The sequence below is a fragment of the Larimichthys crocea genome, chromosome XIII (assembly GCF_000972845.2).
Source record: "Larimichthys crocea isolate SSNF chromosome XIII, L_crocea_2.0, whole genome shotgun sequence".
Classification (NCBI taxonomy): Eukaryota; Metazoa; Chordata; class Actinopteri; family Sciaenidae; genus Larimichthys; species Larimichthys crocea.
In genome coordinates, this window is record NC_040023.1 from 29,706,929 (window position 1) to 29,728,460 (window position 21,532).

The 21,532-nt window shown below is 41.9% G+C and overlaps 1 protein-coding gene across 7 annotated transcripts in view; it reads left to right on the forward strand.

Moving 5' to 3' along the window:
* Positions 1–21,532, forward strand: part of erfl1 (Ets2 repressor factor like 1) — an 86,331-nt gene that overhangs the window by 59,280 nt on the left and 5,519 nt on the right. For 3 of the 7 annotated variants that reach the window (XM_027287364.1, XM_027287367.1, XM_027287365.1), the window contains 4 exons: positions 7,705–7,832; positions 18,137–18,210; positions 18,842–19,076; positions 20,867–21,053. In XM_027287364.1, the coding sequence (XP_027143165.1) occupies positions 7,705–7,832; positions 18,137–18,210; positions 18,842–19,076; positions 20,867–21,053 (624 nt within the window). Of the gene's footprint in view, positions 1–7,704; positions 7,833–18,136; positions 18,211–18,841; positions 19,077–20,866; positions 21,054–21,532 lie in introns of those variants that run through there. The other 4 variants (XM_027287368.1, XM_027287369.1, XM_027287366.1 and 1 more) reach the window with 3 other exon arrangements.

The window sequence follows — 21,532 nt, forward strand, 5'->3', positions numbered from 1 at the left end:
TCTCCATTATGATACAATACAGGCAGGACGATGGGCCTTGCAGTTAAATTGACATCATTGACAGAGCGCCAACACAAATATTCTCATTGATGTTCATATCATGAAGTCTGTCTCTAACCCTCCGAAAAACAAGCAGACAGCCAGTGGTGTTTCACACCTCATCACACCTACACAGGTTCTGTTTTTGCAGTTTCTCCTCTGCATGTGTGCATGTATGAATGAATGCATGTGTTTGTGTACATCTCTCTTTATGCATACTCCTCAGCCAGTCTTTGCCCCAGTACAGAAGCACCAGGTGGCAGGCTGATTTATTCATGTGGTCCCACTGAGGATTGCACCTCCTCTTCCTCATTTGGCATGGTTTAGTATCCTGAGCACAGGCCTGCGGAGACCCCAGGTCCATGGGGGGGCTAGACATCCTGCAGATACACTGCCCGGGTCTACAACTGCTGGACACTCACAAATTACCCAGCTCTGCATTTCATGTATATTCATCAGGAAAACATATCAACAAAACTTCTCAGAACAGTTCTGTCTTGCCAATCATGTGAAGTTGCTGTAGTGTTGCCTAGATTTGGGTTTATCTGATGCCTTGACCACATGTGGAGCTCAGATCGAGTCCAGGTGGGACGTCGTCTTGAAATTTATATTAAGAGAGAGAAAACTATAGGAAAATATATTTTAAAAAAACTATTACCACTGTTTGTAGATCAAATATGAATCTATTTTTAGCTGCCATTATGTGTCCATGACAACTGAGTGTGTCACTGCGGAAACAGAAAGAGAGAGGGAAAAGATACAGGACAGAGAAGTTGCACTCGAATGTAACAGAACTTATTTATTTTTTTACAGAACAAGCTGAAAATTCCCAATCTATCTCCATGACTTCCTCCGTCTCTGTTCTATTGTTTTTTTTTTCTTCTTCCTACCGTCTTCTCTCTCTCTCTCTCTCTCTCTCTCTCTCTCGGTCGCTGTGTCTGTTCTGTATTTACACCTCTCCCCTTCTCTCTGCAGTGGCTCAGGGAGCGGTAACAGAAGTGTCACTTGTCATTATTGGTCTAATTCAGTAATCCGTCATCGTGCACTCACTGTATGCAGCGCATTATACGCCGGCACAGCAGGTGTACTACGCACTGAGGTGGAGATTCGATTTGACACGCACACACAGGCGAGAGGGCCGACGGGAGCCGGGGCAGACGGGCACTGAGTGTGTGTGTGTACATTTGTTTGTGTGTGTGTGTGTGTGTGTGTGTCTGTATAAGAGAGAGTGGAAGAGGGAAACACAGATAGAAAGACGGAGAGATTGAATTTTTGTGCGTGTGCATGCTGGTCTGTGTGTATGTGCACATGGATATATGACTTCAATAGAAACGCAACAGTGCAAGAGGTCTGTGTAATGGGAAGAGACAGATATAGTATTAAGTAGAGACAGAATAGACATTAGAAATTGTAGTAAATATAGAAACAGTCATAACAGAAGAGTCATTTTTAAAAAGTGAACGACGTCCTACAGTACAACACGGAGGCTTCATATCTATTCATTTAGAATCTGTGCTAGTTGAACTCTGAGTTTTCAGCGTCTTGTTTGTGTTGGAAATATTTTTCTTGACTTCAAAGTTTCATCTATGTGCTGAATATGTTTCATGACCCTCGGGTCCATGCAACCGAGTCAACAACCAGAAGGGAATACAAAACTGTCTGAAAAGCAGACTATACCATAATACACAGTACAAAACACGGCAGTTATAAATGACGTTGTGTCGTATTAATCCTCGACATGTGTGGCTGATTGATTTAGTTGTTTATTTTAGGGAGTTTCAAAAGAACTTAATAATTTATAGAATCAACTGAAATTAAATCTTGATTTACTTTTAAGAAGCTGTTTAAATGTTTCTTTCTGCCATGCCAGTAAAACGGCTAACCTCTCTACTTGGGTAACATTAAATTCTTTCTTTCCCGGCGTTTTGACAGCTATAATGGAGAGAGGTCAGCACATAAGGGGAGAGACAGAGAGAGAGAAGTAATGACATGCAATAGAATGGACATTGCATTCATATGGTCAGCATCTTAAACCCTTAAGCCACCTGGACGCCCCCACATTTTATGATTTAATAATATTGACTGATAGACTAAAGGGAGAGACACTCAGAAATTAATAACAGACACCCTTAAGGGATGTAACAGGAGCTTTCACCAGCCAGGTGTTAGCCAAGGTTTCTCTCTATACACCCTTATCAGTCTATAACAACAACAACAACGTGACGCAACGTGCCATGCCAGTTTTTATCTAACTCATTCCACCACTGTGGAATGAATCCAGAAACAGACGTCTAACCATTAAGTCTTGCAGGTCTTTGGTGGGCATGAGCATTAACTTCTGAACTCTTATGTATAATTATGAATCCCACAGGGCGATGATAGGCTCAGCAAACCCAAAAGCTTGTGACTGAAAGAATGTTTAGATATAGAACACAAGCAGCTCTGAGAAACTGTTATGTGTGGGTTCAAGCTGGACGCAGTGAGGTTGTGTGAGGTTAAGGTCATGGTAAGAATGCAGAAGGGTTGTTTACATATTTATATGCATACAATAAGCTAATATTATCTCTCTCGCACTGCTCATCCTGCTTTGCCCTCCAGCACATTTGTCCAACCTCATGATCCGTAACAGGCAGAAATCGTAATATCTTTATCCTCTGAATTTTATATTTTTTAAGGTCCAAATTACCGGTCCTGAGGTTTTGTTGTGGCTACTGTATAATACTAATTAATCATAGTGCATTTCTGGATATTCAGACAAAAAGGCGTGTAGTTTGTCCTCCATTATTGATGGCATCTTTGAGCCGCAGCACTCACTGTGAGACTGCTCTGCACTCTCAAAGGTCAACACTTAGCAGGTTTAGAGTTCAACAAAGCTGAATTTTCCCGCGTGTCGCGCAATATTGATTGCATGCATTGCAGTAGGGTGATCCCCACTCAGAAATAAATGGCTGCGTTGACAGTTGCAAAGCACAAAACATTTTTTTTTTTTGTCAATCTCACCTCCGCCGGGGTCCCAGATGGTACCAGCTGCAGTGCACTCTGGGTAGGATATTTTTTTCTTTTTTTTTTTTGTCTGAACCAGTGTGAGAGGGGATGGGGTTTAAGGTTTGTGATGGTGGGGCTTCCCCTTCTCTCTTTATCAATGGCAATTTGTATGTGAGCGCTCACCTCTATAGTCCCGGTGGGCACGGTGGATTTCATCAAGTTCTTAACCCCACAAGGCTACAAATCCGGTTACCACTGTAAGTGTTTTAAACTGTTTAAACTATCAAAATGCTCCATGCTGAGTCCCGGGCTGTGTATGAGTCACGCCCAGACCACACGGAACCATATGAGTCTAACTGCATTTACTTTACTTTTTCCTCTTATTTTATTTTTGCTTCATATAACACCTGCCATTTCCACCGCTTCATCAAACTCCGGCTCTAAGCCGACTCCAAGGGGATTCACTACTATTGGTTTGGCTCAAGTTTTTACCGTTGGTTTTATTGATTCGTTTTCGTCATTCCTTTTTTTTTTCATTAACAACAAGTTAGCAAAATATAATGTGATTTGACTACACTCCAACTTTTTAGTTTGTGTCAGAATCCCATGAATGACTGCTGTATCATAGCCTGAAATAATTATAATGGAGGTCTACCTCTTACTGTAGTCTCTAATTCTATTATATTTGTAATTACATAATATCAATTAGCATAATGAACCACACTTAAAACCACCATTGTTTTATGCCCTAAAGAAAAATGTATGAAAGTTCAAATGAGAGTGAGGGCCAATTATTGCAAGAAGAAAGACTCAGATAAATGATTTAATGAGAGGAGCCTTCAGGCTGACTCAGACAAGCCAAACACCACCAAGTGACAACTTTACTCTAAGTGTGCATCGATGCATATTTCAAAAGTATAGCCAAAGATATTAATTCGCCATCCTTTGACTTTCTCATAATCTTCCAAAAAAAAAAAGTTATTTTCTGAAACATCGCGATAACTGGGCGGGCGCTCATTAAACCTGTCTGTCAGTTCTCATTAGAGAAATTGAGAAGCGAGGCTGATTTTTGTTTTCTGTCAGAAAACTGGAATAACCTGCAATTGGTTCCTTATTAAGCTCTAATAACACAGATGAAAGACAGATGGCAATTTGCTTAAAAAAAAAAACATAAAAAATACAGTGACCTAATTTTGTTGACGTATTAAATACAGCTATAACTGTATTAAGAAAACCAATATCAAGATGTTCTGCTTATAGCTCACTAATTGATACTCACGCCTATAAGAGACCGAGCATTGATTTGATCTGTGGCAGTTGCTTTGCCTGATGATGATCACCGACTGGAGGTTTATTTTCCATTATATGATCAGAGGCGGTCGATACCGCTCAATAACCCTCCTCCTCTCTCAACCTCTTCCCTCCTCCAGAGCCATATCCCGAACAACATGTGCCTATATAATACTAATGATTATAATATTACATATTTATAGTCTGAGCAATGATCACAGGCTTTGCTTTGTTTAAAAAAAAATAGGGGAAAGTTTAGGGGAAGTAAAGAAGTGACAAAGTTGGGAAAAGGAGGGAAGTGAGGAAGGAACGAAGGAAGGAAAGTGTTTGAATTATTATCCTGTATATGCCTGAGTGGACATGAGACAGAGAGCGGAGGGGAGGGGGGGCTGATATGGCGAGTTGTAGAAGAAAAAAGATGAGAGGTGAGCCCGAAGGTGGAGGAGAGAGAGAGAGAGAGAAAAAGTGGGGAGTTGTAGAGGGAGGGCTGATGATGAATGGATGGAGAACAGGGATGAGAGACGGAGCAGCATGAAAGAGTATATACGGTGCGCGGTCCCGCTCCGAGGATGATGAAACGTTAATTAAAGTAAACGAGCTACCTGAGCTCCCCGGCTAACCCCCTGTCACACTCTGTCAGGAGACAGAAAGAGGGAGAGAGAGAGAGGGAGAGAGAGAGAGAGAGAGGGAGGAAGGAGGAGGAGGAGGAGGAGAGGGAGGGTGGAAATTTGACTGAACAGGAGAGAAGTTGGATAATCCAGCTGTGGCTTTAGTTCAAGGTTGATTGCTGTCACAGTTTCAGACACAGGCGTCGTCATGAGTCTGCAGACCATGCAGCAATTATCAGCGGGTCAGATTCTTATTTAGCCTGTATTATACCGTTTATAATGCTCCACTTCTGACTGAAATTTGTTTTTAATTGCTTTCAGGGCGACTTTCTTGTTCGGCATTGTTGTTTTTCTTGTAGAAAATTAAACTCTTTGCTACAGTGGTATTATATATTAAAAAAAAAACTTATGGGAACTTCACATCATTTTAAAATCAATTTATCACACAACATAATACTCACCTCTCAGTAATTGCTAAACAGAAATTTGACCAAAGAAAAAATAGGCCCTAATTTTCCCCTTTATATCTGCATCCAGCATGTGTTCCTCCTCCGTGTATATAAGCCTTATTTCCCGTTTAGTCCACGCAAGGTTTATCCGCCAAGATCACCTTTGTTTCTTTTTTAATGCTCATATTCATTCAATTAATCTGGGCTCTAATTCGTTTATATATTTATTTACTCGGTCTCGCTATCACTCTCTCCCTTTTTTTCATCTCTCTCCAACGATTATCCTGGCGTCTAATTAGAAATCGATGCAGCTGGGCCGGCGGGTATTTGCAATGTGTTTGTGGACGTTGAGAACAATTCCCCGGACAGAAAATACTGAGAGAAGAAAGAGAGAGGAAGAGGAAACGCTACACTACACTGCACTGCACTATACACGCACACACACACACACACACACACACACACACACACACACATATTCTGACAACCGACTTTACTGCTTGCAGCTATTCTTCTTTCTAAAAAGCAGTAGGCTAAGTAAAAAAAAAAAAAAGAAAAGAAGAAGAATGGAAGGAAAGGAAAAATGAAAAAGAAAATCATTTTTTAACGACTGACGCCAGGGACTTCTGCAGATTTGTTGAGGAGTGTTTCCCCGTCTTTTAGGAAAACAAACAAATCTCGAAGTGAAAAAACACTTTAAATGTGATGGCCTGCATCTAACCCCAAGCCCGCTCTTTGCCAAAAAGTCGGTCGAAGGAGACAATTCATCAGAAAGTTACAACATGCAGGCGGCTGCGCCTCGATCTAAATTGTTATTATTATTATTATTATTATTATTATTATTATGTGATAACCATGTTTGCATATTATTATCCGTCAGGCCTGTATATAGGCCTACAACATCGGACGAGTTGAGCATCACTCCAAATATTTTTCTTTTATTTTGAAGGGATGTGCAACGAGATCAGTTAAAAACAGAAATGTATTTTTCAAGTTTCTCCTCTTTCCTCTTTAGTTCAGTCTCCGTGTCCTCACCATTTAATACATAAAATAGACTATAAACACAGGTGTTACCAATGATAATAATTGAGGTTCCGTCCCATTCAGGTCGGCGTGCTGCTGTGGCGCATGTTGGCAGCAGTAAATGGAACTGAACCTTCATTAGTATCACTGGAAACACCTGCGTTGACCCCTAAAAAATGGTCTGTTTGCATAATTTTGCCTCTTAAAATATCTTCAAATATGAAAGTTTAAAAGTTTGTGGTGGTTCTTTTTCATCACAATCTTCTTCTTCTTCTTCTCTGAATCGCGTCATCACCGTCGTCCGTGTCAGCCTGATGCTCATACCGAGCCAGAGTCGCCTCCTCTCCGCCGTGTCCCGTGGAGACGAGTCGGTATATAGAAGCGACGGGTTAGCGCCATTACCGGAGCCAATCGAACCTAACCGGATTAGCAGCTGCCAGATGAAGAAAAGAAAAAAAAAAGGAAAAAGGAAAGTGTTCCAACCAAGTGAGAGAGAGAGAAAAAAAGAAGAAATGTAAGGAATGAGAGCCTCGCACTTTTATTAGTTCAGCTTTACACCACGTTGTGTTTACCGTCTGTGCTCTGCACTTTTATTGGCTCGCTCCATAATCTGTTTTTCAGACGCTGTTTCTCTCCGTTTTCTGTGTTCATCACCCTAAACGAGATGCATCACTTTTTTCCTCTGTGTGTGTGTGTGTGTGTGTGTGTGTGTGTGTGTGTGTGTGACTCTACATGGGTGCAGCAGTCAGGAAGTGTCATATCGGGAAATACAGTGTTGGAGTTGTCACCCACCCCTCTGCATGATGAGGAAAACTGAATAACTTGCTTTTTCTCGTTGTTGCTTCACATTTCGTCAACCCCTGTGATGCTTTACTTGTGCCAAAACCATCAGTCTGGGCTCCCTAGTGTGTGTGTGTGTGTGTGTGTGTGTGTGTGTGTGTGTGTGTGTGTGTGAGATAGAGAGAGAGAGAGGTTTTCCGTGTGTGTGTGTGAGGATCTGCATGTGTGTGTGTGTGTGCATGTGAGTGTCTTTGTTGCTCTGTGCAGTATAGCAGAAAGTCATATTCGAGGCTCCATCCTTGCATTTTCTGTCAGTCTGTCTTTCCATCTTGCACACTCATTAAACGTCCCTCTCTCTCTCGCTCACACACACACACACACACACACACACCCTCTCTCTCTCTCTCTCTCTCTCTCTCTCACTGAGTCTCTCTCCCTCTCCTTCTTCTTCTTCCTCCACGCCTCACGCTCCCCTTGCCCGTGGCTATATGATCGTGAAAAATGTGTTTACAAAACTCGCTCTCTCGCAGATCAAACCGTACGGACGAATCAAAGACTTTGGAGAGAGGAGAGAGAGGCAGAGAGAAGAAGAAGAAGCGAGTGAAGGGAGAGAGAGGGAGCGAAAGAGAGATAGAGACAGAAGGGGTACGAGCAGAGGGTGTGTAGAGGCCTTATAATTTTAAAATTCTCTGTGTGTTATTCTCTTTTTTTCCCCCCTCCTCATGTGTGAGTGTGTGTGTGTGTGTGGATGTCTGCCTGTATCTCCTTTGGTAATACAATATCTTTAAGGCCCCCAAAACAACTATCTGTGTCTCACAGTTAAACATGAGATAATGCAATATTGATGTCTCCTTGTCTTTGCTATAACGCAATACTGGGCCCATTCTGGCTGGACACACTAACATGGGCCGATAGTGCCCTTGCACTTAAAAGAATTACTGTGATCCTGTAATAAATTTTAGAGGGATGCTACACAAATATCAAGTCCCTAAAGGAATATAGTGAGGTTAGTGAAACCACATGAGTTAAAAATATTCTCAAAGTAGCATCAGGTCTCCTTTCAGACTAAGTATTCAGCACAAGACGCACAACAACTCCAGATTGGACGTGATTATTATTGCCTGTCTCAGTTTCGATAAAGGTTGATGGACTGTGTAAACACCAGGGATAACAGTGGAAACAAGTGCAGGACTTTATTGTTTCACCCTTGGCAAGGTCTTACATGTTGCATTTTATAAATATATTACACTTTGGTTCATAAATCAAACAAAACAAAACCAAAAAAGGCAATATGAGAGTTCCTAAAAGCAAAATACAAAAAAAACAAAAACAAAAAAAACCCTTGAATCCTTTTTTATTCGTGACATTTTTATATTCGTCTGATACGTGCAAAATAAATATGTCTGGAGGAACGCAGAGCCTTTTTACAACTTTAGGTATAATGGCTGTGGGCTCACATGGTCTGCAACTTGTCATTCAAAGAAAAGACGTTTCTTTTCACGCAAAATTGCACAAGATCAGGATCTTGATTGCCCCCCCTCCCTTGACAGAGTTTTCAGCTGTATTATATGAGAGAAGAGTGTCTGAAATAATTAGAAAAGGACAGGAGGAAGACATAAAAAAAGACAAACAGTTGGACACAGGAGGATAGGAAGAGGAGCGTCAGTTCGAAGCTGAAGAAGGGGGTAAAGGGTGAGAGAGGAGAGGGGGGGGGGGGGGGGCAGACAGACAGGCAGGGGGAGCGATTATAGCAGGGTTTATGTATGAGCTATTGATTGAGTCGGTGGTGACTTCTTGAGTGGTTAATTCGGGAAGTGAGAGCGATAGAGAGAGTAACTCACTGACCAGAGAGGGGAGGGTGGGTGAAGGGGCGGGGGGGACGCTGGGGGGTAAAGAGAGAGATAGATAGAGAGAGAGCGTGATGAGGATGAGTCCAGGGAGAGAGAGAGAGAGAGAAGTGCATTTCTTCAGGTAAAAGTGGAAAACAAGACACCATTTTGCAAGGAATTATGTTGTGGTTCTTAGTGGCTAATCAGAGTCCTGTTAACCCTTTTGTTCTGCTGAAATGTGCTTCATTTGCTCGACAGGCTCAAAGTCATTGTTAGACGTTAGACTAAACTGTACTAATGGTAATTCTTGAAGCATTAGAGAGATAATAGAGGGGTTTTTTGTTCAGCTGGGTTCAAACTAATTTGTATTTTTCTTCTTCAGAACAATCACTTATGTTAATATGTAATGTCATACAATTCAGAAAAGTCATGTTGGCATGGGTCAGAGTCTCCAGGACCTTAAACAGAACATTACACAGGAAAACAGACAGTTGTTGTAATCTTCATAAAGTGTGTAGAAGTACATTACAGTGACCTCACAGCCTTTGTGTCACTGTTATCATCACTACAACACTGCAGGGACACTTTAAAAAAAAAATTCAGTAGGAAACCAGCTTCCGCATCTTAAACGAACTCAACTCTATTTTAAGGCAAACTACTTCTTTTCAGACATTGCACCCACCTCCCCTGGAGTGTCTCCATCGCACACATAAACAGGCATGCACAGAAACACAAATCACATACACACACTTCTTCTTCTTCCCTCTCTATAGGCGTGAAGTTGAGCCCATAGGACACACTCATCTGCTCCCTGGAAACAACAGATGGTTTCCTTGTTCTCACTGTATCACCTTGTCTGAGGAAGTCAAAATCAAGAGCAACAACTTGGACTAGGAAGCAAGGGTGCATGTGTGTGTGTGTGTGTGTGTGTGTGTGTGTGTGTGTGTGTGGAAAGACTGTGGATGATGTCTGATATAGATTTGTTATCATTTTAAATTCGTTCAATGCATATTCGCCTTGCAGTTTCGTTAGTGATGCATCTCTCATAGTTAGTTTGCTGGTAGGATTTCCTGCAGTCAAATTCCTAAAAGCTGCGCGCGTGCGCACGCTACGTTTTTGCGTAAATGTGTGTGTGTGCGTGCGTGTGTGCGTGCGTGTGTGTGTGTGTGTGTAAAGGTCAGCTCGCCGGCGCAGTTTCTTTTCCTATTTCTCTTCCCTCTCGCGCAGGTTTTGATCTCTCAGCCGCGAGATCAAAGGCGCTCTCTGGCTATTAGTCAGCGCGAGCCATTGATCCCTCATCGATCCACGCGAGACACAGCCGCCCCGTGAACACCGCGCGAGGCTCCCCAAAGCTCCTCCCGCGCGTCCGGAGAGATGGAGAGAGAGAGAGAGAGAGAGAGAGAGAGAGAGAGAGAGAAGGAAAACGCAAAGGAGGGAGGCGGAGCAGCGTGTGTGTGTGTGTGTGTGTGCGTGAGCGCGCGCGCGTGTGTCTGTGCGTGTGTACATACGTGTGTGTGTTTTTCTGCTGGCGCGGGCAGAGCCAAACTCGAGCTTTTTCTTTGCCGCGGGACATGAAACAATGAGGCTCGAGCCGGTTTTAATAAAGCGCGCTTTCCCTCCTTTCAACTCTGGCGCGAGGCGGACGAGCCGGCAGCGGAGAGCGATCGATAATTAATGACGATGAATAATTTAACCCTATCGATTGATACTTTTTTCTTCATCCTTTTTTCCCCTTCTTTTCCTTATTTTCTTAAGGCCGGCGTTCCATACCATACTAATACCGTTCCACGCATCCTCATCTCCACACGCGCTCTCTCCTTAAACTTGTTGGAGTTCTCCACCTTTCATGAAAGTCTGGGAAAAAAAAAAAAAAAAACCCAAACAAGTTTCTTTATTTATCAGAAGCTACAGTAGTCTGTTTATGACCCGAGCAGCTGTCTCAACTTCACCTGACTGTAGGAATCATTAAAACTTCTCTACATGAATGAAACTGGCCTTTAAAGGATGAGGCGCTGTGATATTCTCTATTTTTCATGTTGTCAACAAATCCAATGAAAAGACCAAAACCAGCAATGAATGATTGATCCTGCTAACAAAGTTAGTCTGCCCGCTGATGTTCTTCTATGATGATGAGTGATAATGAACACTGTCCCGGTGTCCATGTGTGCTGATCCACAGCTGAAAATAGTCCCCAACAAGCACACAGTTTGCTCCTGTTTGGGTAATAGTGCTAAGAAATTAAACTACATATTTGTGACAAATGTGTGTGCAGCTGGAAGCCACAGATGAAGCAGGGAAGCTTTGTTTGAAAGACGGACATGTTGTCAAGAGAGAAAACACAGTAAACCACTGTCCTCTCTCAGCCTCGGGCCTGAGCTCTGTTATTGGACCAATTTGTTGTTTATTGTGGAAATGTTTCTTAACATTTAATTATGGACCTAGTTGTCATATAGCTTTTTTTTGTCACATAGCTGTCCTTGATCTCGCCATTTTAAACATTACACTGGCCTCGCAGTCACTATACCCGCCGATACATGTGGTGTAACTGAATTTCACTGGATGTGATATTGTAGTTTGGCAGCTCTGTCGGGTGATAGCCTGTCTCTCGGTGTGAAGGACTCGGTAGTAGCTTTGCCCCTGCAGTGTGGAGTAATGGGTGCTCTGTGGGAGAACGGACAGAGTCTCACAGCCTCCTGTAACTATATATCTTGGTTAAATACAGTGACAGTACTGCACTGCTGTCCGTTCCCATTACAGCGTTGCACTGATTTCTCACTCTTTCATATGACAGTGCGACGGGTATACAGTGTTCAAGGTACAAGGAGCATACATGTGGAAATGTAGCTGTAACAGAAGTTGCAATATGGTTAGTATGGTGTTAGTTTATTCAGCTCTTTGACTCTTAAAAAGAATAGTTCAGTTTTATTTGAGCATTTTGTTTATGGATGTACAAAACATAAATTCAAGGGGTAACGCAAGTGAGGACACTTATTTCTAACAGAGTCAATGAAGGTGTTAAAAGACAGACATTATTTATCAGTGCCCATTTGATGCCTTGTATTTCCCACATTTTAGTTTGTATAATATCCCACAAAAAGCTTAATGCTTTATTTTATTTCATAAAATGTGACTGTAACATTTTCATACAACATTTTTTTTGCAGGGTTAAAGTTAAGAGGGCTGCAAGGTTTCATCATTATTTCCAAGTCCACAGAATCTAAAAGTTTTCATAAAAAACTTATATCTCATCACTTATATCTCACACACTCATCACGAGAGAACCATGTATTTGTACTAAAAAAAGTAAGAGTGTTCTGTGGGAAGACACACAGGCTAGATAAATATTCAGCAGTGTATCACTGTCTGTATTTTGCTGTACGTTTTGACATGTAAAAGATAAATCATTCATTATTCATCATGTATGACTGATTGGAAATGTTATTTCATAATTTAGACAAGGGATCTAGCTAAATTAGAAGGCCAAAAATTTGATTCGGTGTTGACTTCTTCTTCTCTTTAACATTTGGGATGGACAGGTTCTTTTCCCCTCTTCCTGAGCAACCCTCCCCCTCCTCCTCTCTTCATCCACCTCCTCCTCCTCCTCTTTCTCTCCACTCTCTCTCTCTCTCTCTTCTCCCCTCCTCGTTTCTCCTCTCTCCTTTCCATCTCCTCTAACAAACCCATAGCAGAGTCCCTCTGTTCTTCCACCCTGAGGCTGACCAGTGTGTCAGAGCTAACCAGGGAGAGGAACAGAGAGAGAGGGAAAGACAGAGATAGCGGGAGAGAGGCAAGTAGAGGGAAAGGGAGAGAGAGAGGGTTCAGTTGGGCCTTTTTCAGGGGCAACCGAAAAAAGGAAGATGAGACAGATGTACAGAGCCTGTTTCATCTAGTGGAAAAAGAAAGCGGGAGAGGCCAGACTCTTCATGCCTCTCATATTTTTCTATCTTTTTATATCGTGACCCATCACTCTTTCCTTCTTTAGACAACACTGGAGACATAATGTTGCCTGAATGTCAGGCTGCCCCCGTCCTCCCTCTACCCCAGTCACTCTGCAGAATTTCAAAACATAGTCGGTACTACAGTATATTCCTCACACTGTTTCCTCTTCGCTCCTGTCAGTGGCCTACTAACCTTGGCTTCACATCTATACTAGCTCTGCTGACAGGCCTTATAGACTACCACCCTCGTTGCAGAATTGTGTCAACATGGATCCGGCAGTCCTGTTTGGGATGAAGATGTTATGATCCAAATACATATCCATAGACTGATCTCTTCCAACCACCTGACACTCAAAAACAGTTCAATTCTGACTCTTGGTCCTTATTTAGTTTAAATTATAAGAATACTTTCTTCTTTTTCAATTTCTTCAGCAGGTTTTCTTATCAACAAAAATCAGGTGACATTATTTGATTCTAATAAAACTAATAAAATAAATAAAAATCTGGCAAATAAAGGAAGCATGCAAACAAACTTTCCCTTTCAGAAGTTATAAAGTGCTTTACAAGCTAAAATTATACATAACAGAACAAGGAGACAAAGAGTATAAACTATAAAAGTTATAACATCAAGAAAAAAGACTTACAACAAGAATTAAAACAAGTAATTGTAAAGCTGCTAATAATACTTTTCTATTAAGAAAGCATCAAATGACTGTATGTAATGTGAAAGTCATGATGATGATCAACGCATAGAAAATCATCACTGGACTCTGCACTTCCCCTCAGCTTTATGAAGCATTTTAGTGTCTTTAAGTGCATTGATTTATGTTTAACTTCACTGTTTTGATTCACTCGCATCACTCTCATTTCATTTCCAGATGCAGCAAACTGTTTATCAGTCAAAATGCTCTAAAAACCCCACTGTACGCTACCTGCCTCAGCAACAAACGACAGACAAAGTTATCAAGTAGCTTGTGAGGAAAGTGGAACATTTAGTGAATATCAAACATGACTCCAAGTGAACGCTGATGACGCTGGACATGTATATCAACTTCATGCTGATAATACCACAGTGTTTTGTTCACATCGTTTCCCCAGTGCTCCCAAGGTGGCCAAAAAAAATAAAAAAAATCACATATTGCAGCTTTAAAAAAGATTTTTCCTTTTTTTAGACTTGCGTGTGTGGTTGTTTGAAAGTCACCTTTCAGCCATGAGAAGTGCGAGTGCTTTTGTCGTGTTCTAAAGACATAGGAAAGATTGTCCATAAATCCAGCACACCCTTTCAACTGAATTATCAAAAGCCTCTGACTCATCTGACTCATTGCAGCAGAAATGTGCGTTTGCTAAAACTAGCCTATACTCCACAACATGTGGAGGAGCACTAAAGGTGCTATTGTCACGATGTGACTCTGTACAGTAACTTGGTGCCCCTATTGTGTGTATTTACCATTGTCACTGGTAACTGTGTGATCCATCATCCACACCAGGTTTATAGGTGGCTTTCTGTGGGGTAGAGGTCCTTTGTTTGGACAGTCACTCTTTACAAAGTAAAACATATCTGTGCTTTTGTCTGTGCACATCGCTGTGCTCCATCAGTACCACTGCATCTTTAGTAAACAAAGTGCATTCTGTCTTTCAGCTCGCTGAGATGTGTGTTAGTGTGTCTATATTGATTCAGTCAATATCTATGGGCTCCATGTCTTATTTTGTGTGCTGCTTCTCACTGAGAGTGTGTGTGTTTGTGTGTCTGCTACCTGAATACCTGTGTATTTGTGGCATATCTGCTTGAGACTGTGTGTTTACTGTGCATGTACAATCCATTACAATCTACCAGCATCTGTATCTGACAGTCTGTGCTTGCATGTGTGTGCAAGAGTGTGTGCGTGCGAGGAACAGTATTCCCTGGGCTGCTAGTTATAATGTTTCTGGGGGTGATGGGGGGAACTTGAAAGCCCTGCGCTGCCCAAATCAAAACTAACAAGGAAATGATGGGGGCTCCTTTATCTCCTCTCTGGCCTGGGGGGCCGAGGGGGGCGAGAATGGGAGACTGGGGAGGGAGGGGAGAAGGAGGAGGAGGTAGGGAGGGGTGGAGGAAGAGGAGGAGGAGGAGGAGGTTGGGGGGGGCAGCCTGGCTTCCTCTTTGATTTGTAAAAAATGCATTACCTCCGAAATCAAACGGAAAATTACTGCGCCGAAGCAAAACACACAGAACAGGAGAAAGGGAGAGAAAAGGGTGGGGCGGGAGGAAAGGGGGAGAAGATAGTGGATAGGTGTGTGTGAATAGAAAGGAGGTGGGAAAGAGGAAAGGAGGATTCACCTGTATAGATGCACTGGTGAATAGGAAAAGAGAGGATGGATATAGATATAGGCGGCGCGTAGGTGGTATGAGAGAGCTGGAGAAATCCCGACAGATAGCAGCACACATCCTCAGAGGAGACAAGCTCATACATGCTGCGGACCATGAGAATATGGCAAATGAAAGATGATACGGTATTGATGACCTGTAGCCCACAGGAAAAAGAAAAAAACTTATAGATTACTACCTTGAACACAAAGAATATATATGCGAGTAAGACTCATGCTGAACTCTGCTGAGGCCTTCATTCATATATACAGGTTAGATGTCAGCATTTTAATAGATGGATGTACATTTGAGAGACGTTTGTAATCGTGCAAAAGCCACTAGGAGTTTTTAATCCTACCGCTACACTGAATACAAAATGATCTGTTACAGTCTACGTGCAGTATAGTTTAGTGGGAAAATCCCACGTGGAAATGAGGAGCGTTCTGTGAAGATATAACTTATAGCTGTTATCTGAACCCCTGCAATAACTTTGACTCATTATAGGAAAGTGAGTGTAGGCAGAGATGGAGAGAAAAAGATGAAAAAATAAGAAATGATAACATGAATGATAAGAAAAAAAAATATGTGAGTGAGATAGGATGAATGCCAACTCTATATTTGAAGACAGAAGGAGCGGCTTGAAAACAAGAAAGATGAAGAGAGGAGAGGAGAGAGTGAGAGGGGCCACAATCCAAAGGCTAGAAGCAGGGTGAGAGCGAGTGAGGGATAGATAGATAGACCCGGTCAGAGAGAGAGAGAGAAATGCCTGGAGTTAGCAATAATAATTTATACAAACACACCTTAATAATTCACGTTCCATTTCAATGCTGGAGGGAAAATCCAAAATTCACAGAGCATAATTAAATAGAGGCAGAGAGTGAAGGGAGAGATAGAGAGGCCAGCATTAAAGATACCAGTGTAGCAGCAGGGCATCTCTTCCATCTGAGCTTTGTAAAACAACCCTGATGAAACTGTGATATCCAAACTAGCTCCCGTCCCCTCGCTCCTCATGGAAACACTTGAAATCTCCTTTCCCTTCTCCTGTCAGCAGATGTCTATATGCTTTTATTTAGGAGTTTAACAAAGCAGCCTCACTCGCACACAAGGGCGCGTTATTGTTTATGATGTGTTCAGATCACCTGCTCGCACATAAACACGAAGCGTGATGCACCGCAATGGAAATCAACAGTTTGTTCATACACACCTGTGGTGCTTTCACTCAGGACTGAATGGTGCGGAATGAAAACAAACTAAAATATCTCTGTTATTATAGATTTTAGTCAGTTATGTTGTTTAGCATATTTTGGTTGTTTATGTTATCAAACATGGTTGTATTTTTAGGTTTTTATTTCTTGGAGTCTTTCACCACTGATAATCACATTTTTAAACTTAGTCACTTGACTACAATGTAGTATAGATATTTATTTGTGTCATGCACATACAGATGTATCCAGCCAACAGGGACTGAACGTTCACCTTCTTACATTTGCGAACCAAAAACTTTGTCTTCATGCCACAAAAAAAGTCTTTTATAATCATCCAACCATAAAAAGTAAAGACATTTTGCTAAAAACTATATGCCTCAAAAAGATAGTTTGGGTATTTTGTAGTTGTATGAGGTATTTATCCGTAGTCAGGAGGTAACAGTCAGGGATAGAGTAAAGTACTGCTGTGGAGAACATATTTTAGCCGCATTAAAAAAGACCCACTTCAAAAATCAAAATGACCTTGCCATCAGATATGCTTTTTCTTTGGCACTAACCGTAGAACTTGTGTGTTCCCGGTATTATATGATGTCTCTATATTATACCACAGTTCGGCTGTTTTGGGGGTTAGAGCACCTGAGCCAGAAAAACACAAGCACGCACCATCTTTGAAACCTTAGTGAAGTTTGATTTTAATCTGATCTCACAACCTTTGGACCCAAACAACAGTGTAATACAGTGCACAGTTGGAAGTTCTACAGTTAGTGCCCAAAGAAAAAGGCCGTCTGACGGCAAGATAAAGCGGTGAAAATAATTTTAATATAGCGTACACTTAAACTGATATTGATTTTTTTGTGTGGCCAAAATACATCTTTCTGCTGACCCTGTCCACAGCAGTACTTAGCTCTGCTTCTGTGCTGGGATCTCTGTCTGCTTCTCCAAACTGAGGGCGTGCTGGCCACTCATATAGCTGCACTTCAAAATATAAAAAACTTTCCCTTTAAATCATGGACACCTAAATCACATAACCAACAAAACCTTTCCTCTTGTTGACCACTAAATCTGCCAGTTTCTATAAGTAGGTAGCGTACCTGAACATAACTTTGCACACTGAGACCTTTTACTGTGAGTGTGCAGTTTTCAATTTTAAATATTCCACCAAGGAATACCCAAGACATATTATATATTAAAAAGTCCTGTTTTTAATATATAATATGTATCAACTGTGACCCAGTTTTCAAAAGTCTATTTAATTCCTCCGGTTCATAAATGTACTATAGGGATGTCCACCATGTTGCATCAGACATAGCCTCAGGTGGCTTCACAAGATAACATCCATCAAACACCCGATCTCCACCAAAGACATATAAAACATAACCTTGCCATATTTCACATCAATTTAAGGTATGTTTTTGAACACATATTGGACCTTAGACACTTATGCAATACCTCCATTTTGAACAAAGTTTACACTTTACAACTTCAGCTCACTGAAAGAAGCCTATTCGGTAGCTGACTCTGGCAGCAAATAGTTCTCTATGAAATGAAGTTTTTGGAGTGTTCAAATTCATATGAAAAAGTCAAGTAATCATTGTTTACTGACTCTGCCTTTCCCCTCTGCACCATCTCTTCTCGTTCTGTTTCAGGTGTTGTGGAGGTATGGACTGTAACTGCGTCAGTGATCTGCTGCTCCCCCCGGTGCCCGCGCTGTGGACTCCAGGTCAGTCCCACCTTCACGCTCATGCAAGGGGTATAGTTTCTTTGTTTCATCAGGCTTGCCTAAAGTCTTGTGTTTTGTAAAATACTCATGTGCATGTGCAAACATCTTGAAACACATAAATCATCTCTAAATCACGACCCAGGTCACGTGTAACCAGACAGCCAAAACAAGCAACTTCAGTTATGATAAAAACATAACCATCGCCATCAAAATCATCTCAGAATTAACCATATGAACACACTTTGGTAAACAAATTCAGACTTTGGTAGTAATTGGTTGTATGTCTAATTTTTATAAGGCTAGTTAGTGCCAGATTCACTCCAGGATGAGTCAAAAAGCTACTTAAGTCCATCTCTGATGTGCATACAGTCGGCTTTAAGAATTCAGGCCTGAGCAGCATCAATCAGATCTCTCCCAGCAAGCTGTCATCATCCCACTGACCAATCTGTTGAGGCTAGAGGGCATTAGCACAGACTAACATTGCTCAAGGCACGTGCTGTGATATTAAACACATCATCCCTCACCTCCATCACTCATCAGTCATTCAGACAGCGATCCCCCTCGGCAAGCAGCGGGACAAATGACAGGCCCTAACTTCATCCTCCTCTCTTTCCTGCTCCCCTCTGTTCAGGGTTCGCCTTCCCGGACTGGGCCTACAAGCCTGAGTCGAGCCCTGGGTCCAGACAGATCCAGCTGTGGCACTTCATCCTGGAGCTGCTGCAGAAAGAAGAGTATCAGGGGGTGATCGCCTGGCAGGGGGACTACGGCGAGTTCGTCATCAAGGATCCAGACGAGGTGGCTCGGCTGTGGGGGATAAGGAAATGCAAACCTCACATGAACTATGACAAGCTGAGCAGGGCACTGAGGTATGTGTTTGTGCACGGCGTGTTGAATGTCAAGCAATAACACTGCTGGTGTCAGATGGATCAAGATGTTTATCACACCACAGTTTACATAAATTGTTTACTCTTGTTTGACTGAATCCACACTCGCGTCTCTTTTTCATGTTGGTTTAATGGAAAGATAAAGGTGGGGTTTTTCCTGGGGAACGTCAATACCCTCAATTTCTCCTTATCTGTGGACATCCTAATGGAAAGTTCACCATTGAGCTGCCAAATAAAAAATTCAATAGGGATTTCAAAATTAAGCCCCAGTGTGAAATTGCTTGGGCTACTTCTTAAAGAGTGAGAACAGGTAAACTGCTCTGCGCCGAACTCGCTGTAGGTGATTAAAACAATACTGCTCACGTTCCGTACCTTCAGCAGTTTACACCCCCAACCACACACACAGTTTTCTTATGCAAATGCAAAGTACCCTGACTTGTTCCCCCAGCCCACCCCCTCCCTCTGCTTTCCTTTGGCCTCTTGTTAATGGGGGCTGTCGTCAGAGTCTAATTGTTATGAATTGGCTGGGGCCACAATTAGCCTTCTTAATTAGCCTCACTTAATTGCTCAATTAAGGGCCACGGCACAATTGCCACGCAAAGCAAAACGTACACATCATTGCACTGTGCGCAGCCACTGTGGATACATGCTGATACGTACATGCTGCTGTGTTTGTTGATATAGAGCGTCTGCATAATGAGGCGTTGCTCACCAGTATTTAATGCTGAGGTTGTCTAATGCATTCTGTATTTGGTGCACTTAGTGTGGTCACTTTAAGACAAAGAAATGTGACTGCCGCGTCCGAGATTTAAACTTCTCTCTCGCGATAACACAACTCCACCGTATGCTCCCCCGCCTGAGCTCTCCGCTCTTTTACCTGAGCCAGATGGTTGCATGTTTTGCCTTTACTGCTGATCAACCCGGCATCCTGGCAGACTGTACATTTTGTGACACCTCGGTGGGTGGCACAGGAAACTGGCATGACGGCGGCTCGACATGCCCGGCGGGAGACACCTGAAGTCGTTACCATGGAGACTGCTCTTGTTGTCTCACCTCTCTGTAAATGTGCTTTGCTGTTGGAAACAGTGACAGCTTCTCAGTGTCATTTACATTTACACATCACCCGAATATCTGGATGTCGTGTTTCAAACTGACCAAACTCCTTCTGATGATTCAGATTACTTACAGCCTCCTTCTTTATATTTAGTAAATTATTTTCATTATAACTGTGACAAATTTGTGTTTATCTGAATAAAATCAGTGTCTGCTTAGTAGAAATACACGTTGTTTCTCATTTTAAAACACCGATATTTTATTTTCATTCATTTTAATGCTATAATCTAAATCCCATATTTTTTTTGAATTGTTAAATAGTCTTGTGCACAATGAAAGGAGTATTTTGTTTTGTTGTTTTTGTTCACTGTATGTTAAGGCCCTCCGAGGCTTGAAGGGATTCAGATTTTTGACTTTTTGTCTGTTAACAGATGAATAAAATTTCCCTTTAAAAAGCCATATTGTATTGAATCAAGGCAGTCAGACATGAATTGATTTGAGGAAGGAGGAGATGAATAAAAACAGTGGGAAATCAGCATAGCTCGTCGCCCTACAGCGCTCAAGTTGTTTACTTATTCTTTTCGGTTAGTGCTGAAACACAAAACCTTGATGTGAGCGTTATATTAATCCTTCCCTCCTCTTTTCCTTTTTCTCTTCCTTTATCCTTTATCCCCCCTCACTCCATCCCACCTTCGATATCCTCTCCTCCTCCTTTGCAGGTATTACTACAACAAGCGCATTTTGCACAAAACCAAAGGGAAGCGTTTCACCTACAAGTTTAACTTCAGCAAGGTCGTGTTGGTGAACTACCCCATCCTGGACATGGCCAACTCTCCCTTCTTTCTAGCCCAGAACCACTTACACGGGGGCTCCACTGCACCAGACTGCACCCCAGAGGTACGAAGGGTAGGATGACGGGACTGGGAGAGGGTGGGATTGGTAGAGGGATATATTTTTGTGAGCTAAATATGCATGTCATACAGAAAATGAACAGAAATGTACACATTTTAGGAATGAGATTATAACGATATATACACATCCAAAAATACACAGGGAATAAAAAAGAAAAAAAAAAGTGGAAATTGGACAAAGAAAAAAAGGGCAAAATAGCAGGACAGAGCTCTCCACCTTAATTTTTTATTAATGGTAATTTAATTCAGGTAACTGAAATCCATTTCACTCTAGTGATTTTGCTGTTGTACTTCTTAGGCCCCTGCTGTGCGTTTGCTCTTTAAAAGAGAAAGGGTGGTATTCATCGTGTCTATCTTTTATTCACTCTCTAATGGTGATAGTAATAGAATACATATTATTTGCCCTGAGAGATTGTACAATTTTTACAGAGATAAATTGTACACACACAGCAAGAGGGAAGCACGAGTTTAGTT